We start from the raw sequence: 8527 nt of genomic DNA on the forward strand, positions 1-8527 counted from the left end.
CGAGGAAAAGAACAAAAAAGAGGCACACGGAGAGTGTGAGATCATGTTGCTTTAGGAGTGACAAATCAAAAGATCAGAGCATGATTCCTTTTGTTGCTAAAATGGCGAAGCTAGCGCCGGTTGCTATAGTTCATAAACAACAAGAACTAATGCCACTGCGAAGAGAACAGAGGAAACTGAACGTATCTGACATAAAATTAATTGGTATTAGGAAGGAGTTCACTTGTGTCTTTTATGACATTTGATATTGTGCCCACCTATAGGCCTATTTTTAGAGCAGGAGATGCTCTCGTGAATCACCTAAAGCTAATTAGTGTTAGGAGCGGTTCCACTTATGTCTTTTGTGGCATTTGACATAGCAACCGCCACTGATTATTTTAATAGAAGCGGTCGTATAGAGTGACATTGTATACCCAACAAGTTCAATAGCTCAAAAGTATCAAAAGATTTGCTGTTGTGATGGACAAATAATAAGAATCAAATCCAACCCCCTCTCTTTTGCAGTGTCATGTTAACGCTTAAATTGTTAGTGATCTAACAAATTTTAAGAGTCCAAATTATGAGTCATAATTGTAGAATGCATTCATTCATGTTAAATTTATGCCTAGCTAGACTGATTGAGAAAAGGTTAATGTTTTGCATGTTCTTGTGTTAACACAACTGAAAACTCTGGTTGTGGCTTCTTTTTTTTCCCTCAAAAAAAATAAAAATAAATTCTCTTAACTCTCTTTCCATTTATTTTGGGAATGATTTTAACTTGACACTAGAGACTTCCTCATGACCATGATCTCCCTATCATGGTGGATAAGTATATTTTTTGCTGATACCAGAAATTTATATTAATTTAGTACTTTTTTTAAAAAAAATTATTTCAGCAGATCATAATGGATGAAAATTTACTGATACTTGTATCTCTGTATGTGTTTGGTACTCTTAGATCATCAATTTTTAAAATATGCAATAAAAGCTTGTTAGTAGATAATATGGTATTCAGTAATTATATGAAGTATCTAAATGACAAAGTGAATTACAGATTACATTTAGGCTGGATTGTCTTCTTGTTACCATGATTTCCATAATATTATCTACAATTTACCACTCTTGATTAGATATTCAATTTTTTATAAGTATGCACTTTGTTTATTGTGCAAGTATTATTCATCATAGATAATTTTATACTAGTTCTGAAACTCCTTACTGATGTGTAGATTTTCTGACCCTTTTTCGTTTCTATGTCAAAAAAATAATAATAATTCTTGGGCTCAGCTTGGATGAGGGATATGAAAAGCTTGTCAAATTCACTCTTGAAATCTAAATCTAAAATACTGCGTTGAATTAAAGGGTACCAGAAAGTTACCACTTTATAATGTAAAACATTTTTATTTTATTACTTTCTGTGGTTTCAGGAGGTCATCATAATGCGTTAAGATCCTCCAGAGTGGATTCTCTAGAGTGATCTTCTAAAGTGATCCATCCAATGGCTGAGATTCAGTCTCACCAAAACGTCCTCGTTTTGGTGAGTAATTTAAAAATATAAATAAATAAATAAATAAAAATTAGATTTCAAAATTCCTACGCAGAAGATAGAGAGAGAGAGAGAGAGAGAGAGAGAGAGAGAAGAAGAGAGAAAGAAGCAGAGGGAGACGACGTTACCGCCCTGCCTCCCGACGCCCCTCCGCCGCCGCCGTCCTTTATTCAACTGTCTCTCTCTTGTGCTCACTCTGCTATCTTCTATAGCAGAAGCCTTACCACAAATGTAAACCATGAATTTCAAACAAACACCCAACAAAAACAAACCCTCATTTACAAATACAAATCACCAATAATAACTAATCTTATCCAAAAACAAACCCACCATATCAAATTTCATTGAAGAAAACAATCAACTAAAAAACAACCAAATTCTTCTCAAATCCAAGTAGTTACTCAAAACCCACAGCCAAAAACAACCATTAATGGTGATTCTTCAAAACCCAATTCATGTTTGAGAGATGTGTTCAATCCATCGAACAGAGGCGATGACTACTCTATTTTACAAGCCCTGTTTAGCATACACATGGTGGTTCTCTTCATCGCCACCACTTGCGGTGTCAGAGGAACTTTGACGGCGATCGGCAGCGGCGTGGAAGCGGCGGCGACATCACGTCGGGGTTGGGAAGGGGCTAGGGCTGGGCGGCGATGTGGCGGCCTCCTCCTCTTCTCTCCTCCTTCTATCTCTCAACCCCTCTATCTCTCTCTCTCTCTCTCTAATGCTTCATCACAGGGGAACAACACAAGACTGAAATTTATTTTTTTTTTTTTTCAAAATTACCCACCAAAACGACGTCGTTTTGGTGAGACTGAATCACAACCATTGGATGGATCACTCTAGGAGATCACTCTAGAGAATACACTCTAGAGGATCTTTAACGCCATCATAATGGATGAGAATTTAATTGATCGGCATAATTTATCAGAGCTAGGGAATACAACTATGGATGCCATAATTAGAGATTGGACTAATCTTCCAAGTGAGCTTTTGAGCTTGATCTTGATATCAAAAGGTTTCGCAATGTCTGCAAGACATGGCAATCAATTACTTCCCAACAAGTAGTGCCATCTCCAATTCATTGCCCAATCGCCCATTCTCATCGGCTCATGTTTTTCAGCGGATACAAAATGCCTTTGAATTTTTACAACCCCTTATACGAGGACACATACCAAATGGCTATTCCTCCTGAGTTATCCGGTGCAATGCTTCGCTTCTCCAATAATGGTTGGTTGCTTATGTCTAAAGGTGAATATCCTATGTTCTTCTTCAATCCCTTCACAAATGCAAAAATTGACCTACCAGATTTACCTGAATATTACTATTTTGATACTATATCCTTCTCTTCTGTGCCCACATCCTCAGACTATACCCTTTTTGGCATACTTGGCCTTTTTAATGATATAGCTTGGTTTTCATCCATTTCTCGTGGTGAGGAATCTTGGACTTGGGCTATGGTTAATGGCAATCTAAATTTTCAGCCATCTCATACTAATCCAGTTTTCTACAATGAGCTCTTTTACTGCTTGGGTCAAAGACTGTAACTTGGGGATGTTTAATCCAAAGGAAGAGGATTCGAGCTGGACAGTTCTGGATGGCCCCAAGAAACCCCGTGGCTGTGATTCTGTGCATGAAAGTTATCTGATGGAGTGCGATGGAAAGCTATTGTCGGTGTTTGTGGGCAACAAGGGAAGAGGGGTTTCTGTTTACACATTGGATGAATCGGAGATGGCATGGCAGAGAGTAACTGATTTGGGTAGCAAAATGTTGTTTGTGTGTCACTCCACATCTGTTTCATCGACCAAAGTAGTAGAAGGAATGGAGAACAAGGTATATTTTCCCAGATTTTGTGGAAAAGATGGGATATTCTATTGTCTTGCAACAATAGGTATGGATCCTTTGGCAGTAACATCCGTAAAAAGAACCTTCGTGGCACTGGCACAGAAGAACAGTTACACTGCAGTTGGATTGAGCCAATAACTAGAACATATACTGAGGAAGAGCTTGACTGGCTTGCGATGGCAAGTTGATTAGGTGTAAATTAATAAAAATGAAAAGAAAGACGTGTCGTTAAAGTGTATTTCTTAAACTAGGCCCTCATTAGACCTTAAATCTGTTAAAATTTAGAACTCCTAGGCAGAATAAAAAGTAGAATACCTCTGTCAATTACCTTAAAATCCCCTATGATTATGTTTCATTAAGACGATCTATATTAAACAAAAGAGAGAACATAGGTTAAATGTAGGGAAGGTAAAAGAAAAATGAAAAACATAGGAAGCCCAATTCAAAGAAAACAAATATTGATAATTTTCAAACCCAGAACCCAAAAAACCAAAAACATAATATATATATATATATATACATATAAAAAGATTTTATTCGTTTGGTTCTTATATCCTTAATCCTTCTTCTTCTTCTTTTTTTGGTTTAATTTCTTTTACCAATCGTAATATTTTATGTTCAAATAAACGGATCAAGATCAGATCGATGAAATTCAAAGTAATACTAAAAAAAATCAAAAAATTTCTCAGAATAACATCTAAAAATCGATTCTTTTGTATCTTTATTAAGATCTGAAAGATTTGATTTTTACTCTAATAGATTGATAATAAATAAATAAATAAATAAATAAAGTCTTATTCTAATGATTATGTGCTAATGATCAATGAAATTTACAAACAAAACAAATATATATATCGTACCTTGTAAGTCAGATCCGTAGAAAAAAAAATGATATTTTTGTGAAACTGCTCTGTTACTCTTTTTTTTTCTTCTTCTTCTTCTTCTTTTTTTTTTTTTTTTGTTTTGATCTATAGGATGAGGCCGTCGATCCATGAATGTGCCGACGGTGGCGGTGACAAAGAGATGGTGGTGGCGGTGGTGGTGGCTGTGGCAGCGACGGCGGTGGGGCTATTGTGAGTAACGAAAACTGAAGGTCACCGGGGCAGCTGGGTGTTGTGGTTGCGTTGGGCGGAGACAATTGAGGATAGTAGGGAAAAGGAGATAGAGATGAGAGGCAGACAGGAGAGATGAATTTTGGACCTAAACCCTCTCTTCTTCTCTCTCATCGTCTCTGCCTCTCATCTCCCTCTCCCTATCCCTATCCATCTCCTTTTTCCTATCATCCTCAATCGTCTTCGCCCAACGCAACCACAACACCCACAGCCCCGGCGGCCTTCAGTTTCGTTCTCACGGAAGCGCCGACCACCCTTCATCGTCCCTCACAGTAGCCTGCCGCCGCCGCCACCGCCACCATTTCTTTATTACCACTGCCGTCGGCACATTCATGGATCGACGGCCTCATCCTGTAGATCAAAAAAAAAAAAAAAAAAAAAAAAAAAAAAAAGTAACCAAGCAGTTTCACAAAAATATCATTTTTTTTCCCTACAGATCTGACTTACAAGGTATGATATATATATTGTTTTGTTTGTAAATTTCGTTGATCATTAACACATAATCATTAGAACATGACTTTATTTATTTATTTTTATCATTCTATTAGAGTAAAAATCAAATCTTTCAGATCCTAATAAAGATATAAAAGAATCGATTTTTAGATGTTATTCTGAGAAATTTTTTTATTTTTTTTAGTAGTACTTTGAATTTCATCAATCTGATCTAGATTCGTATATTTGAACAGAAAATATTCCGATTGGTAAAAGAAATTAACCACAAAGAAAAAAAAAAACGATTAAGGATATAAGAACCAAACAAATAAAATCTTTTTATATGTATATATATATATTATGTTTTCGGTTTTTTAGGTTTCAATGGGTTTGAAAATTATCAATATTTGTTTTCTTTGAATTGTGCTTCCTATGTTTTTCATTTTCTTTTACCTTCCCTACATTGAACCTATGTTCTCTCTTTTGTTTAATATAGATTGTCTTAATGAAACATAATAGGGGATTTTAAGGTAATTGATGGAGGTATTCTACTTTTTATTCTGCCTAGGAGTTCTAAATTTTAACAGATTTAAGGTCTAATGAGGGCCTAATTTAACTTATTCAAGTGTGCAATTTTATCTTGAATCAACCATGTTACTAGAAAAGTTTGAATACATTTGCTATGTTATCTATTAAATATTTGCTATGTTATCTATTAAATAGGGTATAATAGATGCATTAGATTAACTAAGGGCTGGTTTGGGGTAACCTGAATCAGCCAAAAAGTCAAAAAGTTACTCCAAAATCCAAAAAGATATCACTATTCATCCAAAAAAAAATTTAAAAAATTAATTTCTTTCAAAACAGGTACACACGGAATTGACAAATAGTCAGTGGCTGTGTGCGGCCGTGCAGAACAAAAGAAATGATTGGGTGTGATTTTTATACACACCGTTGTTCGTCCCATGGGGCCATCACGGGTTCCGTTTTGATAATCTGAACCGTGCAATATGTAGAAATCGTCGAGTAATATATGTCTGCCGAAAATCACATTAATCGGATATCGATAACTATATGATCAAATCAGTTATATACAACAAATGGATGGTGTTATAATTAATGATTGAAAAATAAATAAATCTAATCATATAGCTATCGATATCCGATTAACATGATTTTTTGTAGGTACATAGTTTTCGACGAGTTACACACATTGAACGGTTCAGATTATTAAAATGGGACCCGTGATGACCCCCACGGGCCAAACAAAACCGTCCAATGCTTTGTACAAAAATTAGCCAATAATTTCCAACCCCAATACACGGCTGCATTGTGTACGGCTGGGGCCCACCACTCTCTAATCATCTCTTACACATTTTTTTTATACAATTTTTTAATACACATTTTTTCATAAAAATTCAAAAAGTTAACCCAAACCTCCATATTTTTTTCTCAACTTTTTTAGTCCAAAAAGACAAAAAATGCACTTTTTTAGGACACCCCAAACCAGCCCTAAATTTAATTAGTTATTTTAAAGATAAAAATATTATAAGAGTAATGTTTAAACTAAATTTAATTAGTTATTTTACAGATAAAAATATTATAAGATTAATGATTAAGTGATATTTTACTGTAATTGGTTTAATTTTTATTTGGTTTCGTAGTTTTAGATTTTATTTGTTTTTTTTCTTGTTGTAACCTAAATTTTGCTAAATTATGAAACAATGAAACTGGATTTTATATTGGTTTTGCTAATTAGAGTTCCAAATGTTGTATTTGATTGAAGGATTTGAGGAGAGATTTAGAAAGAAAAATGGAAAAAGTAGGTGAAATGTGAATAAAATATAGTAAAATGGGAATAAAATATATTTTATTTTATTTACATTTCACTTACCTTTTTCATTCTCCTTTCCAAATCTCTCTCCAAATCCTCCAACCAAACACAACATTAGAGACACTAGAAAAAGAAACAATGTTTTTCTAGAATACAATGGCCTTGGTTGGTTTGTTTTTCAGAAAAATTTTTGGGAAAAACTCTCTACAAACAAATTTTCAAGAGTAATCAAACCAAACAAATTTTTTCAAAAAAAATCTCAAAATTTTGTTTGGTTACCTACTTTTCAAAATCACTTTCTCTCTCATACGCATCAAATCAATCATTTTTTTTAAAACTCTCTCTCCAAAACAATTTTCCAAAACCATTTTTGAAAAAAGGTAAACCAAACAAATTTTCGTATTTTTTATCTCAAAAATTACTCTACAAACACAAACCAAACACATAATTTAAATATGTTACACCTATTTTAAATTATTTATTTTTTACTAATTTCAATGCTCTTTTAACCTTTTTTTTTTTTTTTATACCTGTTTTCAAAGTACTTTTTTGACCAATCTCGACATGAGATAATGTACTAGAGACACTTGTTAACATTTGCTTCTGTTTTTTGAATTCTTCTAATTAATTTTTTGTATCTTAATTTATTTATATTTATAGTATAAATTTGAATTTAATATATAATTATAGTTATTGTATATGTAAACAGACTGTGTAGTTACCAAAAATAAAATAAAATTTAAGAGTAATTATAATTTTACGTAACTTTTTTATTTTTATTTTTTGTGGTTATGTATAAAGAATCCTATTTTAAAAGTTCGGCTTGTCTCAAAAATCTAAAGTGAGTCCTATGGAGTCTTGTAGCTTGACCCTGTTTATTTTTTGGAGTTGCAATAAAACAGGAAAATATATGCAAAATGAAGTGTTTAATCTGTGAATCCTCCCTTTAAAACCAAAAACACATCAATATACTTTCTGTTTGTAAAAAGGTCACTGTTATGTCATTTGGATTTATGATGATTCCATGTTTTTTTATTTTTGTAAAAATAATAAATTTTCTTTTTGGGTGTTTAACATAATAAGAAGACACGAACTCAAATATCACGCTTGATGAAAGAGCATCAAATCCACCAATGCCTTGGTCTATATTACGTGAATTCATCATAATAAATCAAATACGCATGTCTTATGCTTAACACTTGGATAAATGTATAGGATATGTGTCTGGCATTTTTCATTAGATACTTTTTATATTTTGTATTTAACACTGTCATTTTTGTTGTATTATTATTGTTATAAAATGTCTTTTTGACTGTATATTATATATAACATCATTTTATCTCACATAATATGTTAAATTAAAAACATAAAATTATGATATTTTTTGTTGAATTCATGTACCCTTAAATTTAAAATTTGATAGAATCTGATATGTAAATATGCACCTGCTCCTGTTTCAATGTAACATAGGCGTTGGCCTTTGCAATGGCCCCTTCTTGTGTAATATAAAAATGAAATAAGGTTACGAACACAAATAATTTTACTAAAATCTTATTAAGTGCACATGCAGCCATACATGTTTGGTTGTTCAAGTAATGATGGTATAAGTTCATTTTCTGGATATTTAGATTGTGTTTGGGGTATTGATTTTGGTAAGAATTTATAAAGATAAAATGAAAAAATAGGTGAAATGTGAAAGACACTTTTTCTGTTTCCTTTTTTAAATTCCTATCTAAATCAGTACTCCAAACACAACCTAAATCATATTTGGTGGCATGT

The 8527-nt window shown here is 33.1% G+C and overlaps 1 protein-coding gene across 1 annotated transcript; it reads left to right on the plus strand.

The window, feature by feature from the left end:
• Positions 1 to 2703: 2703 nt before the first annotated feature.
• Positions 2704 to 3508, plus strand: LOC145812954 (F-box/kelch-repeat protein At1g57790-like). Its single transcript, XM_082908209.1, has 2 exons — positions 2704 to 2985; positions 3029 to 3508. The coding sequence occupies exons 1-2, from the start codon at positions 2704 to 2706 to the stop codon at positions 3506 to 3508; spliced, it is 762 nt and encodes a 253-aa protein (XP_082764335.1).
• Positions 3509 to 8527: the final 5019 nt, after the last annotated feature.

This window comes from Camellia sinensis, chromosome 15, assembly GCF_055761805.1.
Source record: "Camellia sinensis isolate YWXY chromosome 15, ASM5576180v1, whole genome shotgun sequence".
Lineage (NCBI taxonomy): Eukaryota > Viridiplantae > Streptophyta > Magnoliopsida > Ericales > Theaceae > Camellia > Camellia sinensis.

Coding starts and splice junctions, on each gene's coding strand:
- LOC145812954 (XM_082908209.1), top strand. CDS start 2,704: ATGGCTATTCCTCCTGAGTTATCCGGTGCAATGCTTCGCTTCTCCAAT. Junction 2,986..3,028: donor AATCTTGGACTTGGGCTATG/GTTAATGGCAAT, acceptor ATACTAATCCAG/TTTTCTACAATGAGCTCTTT.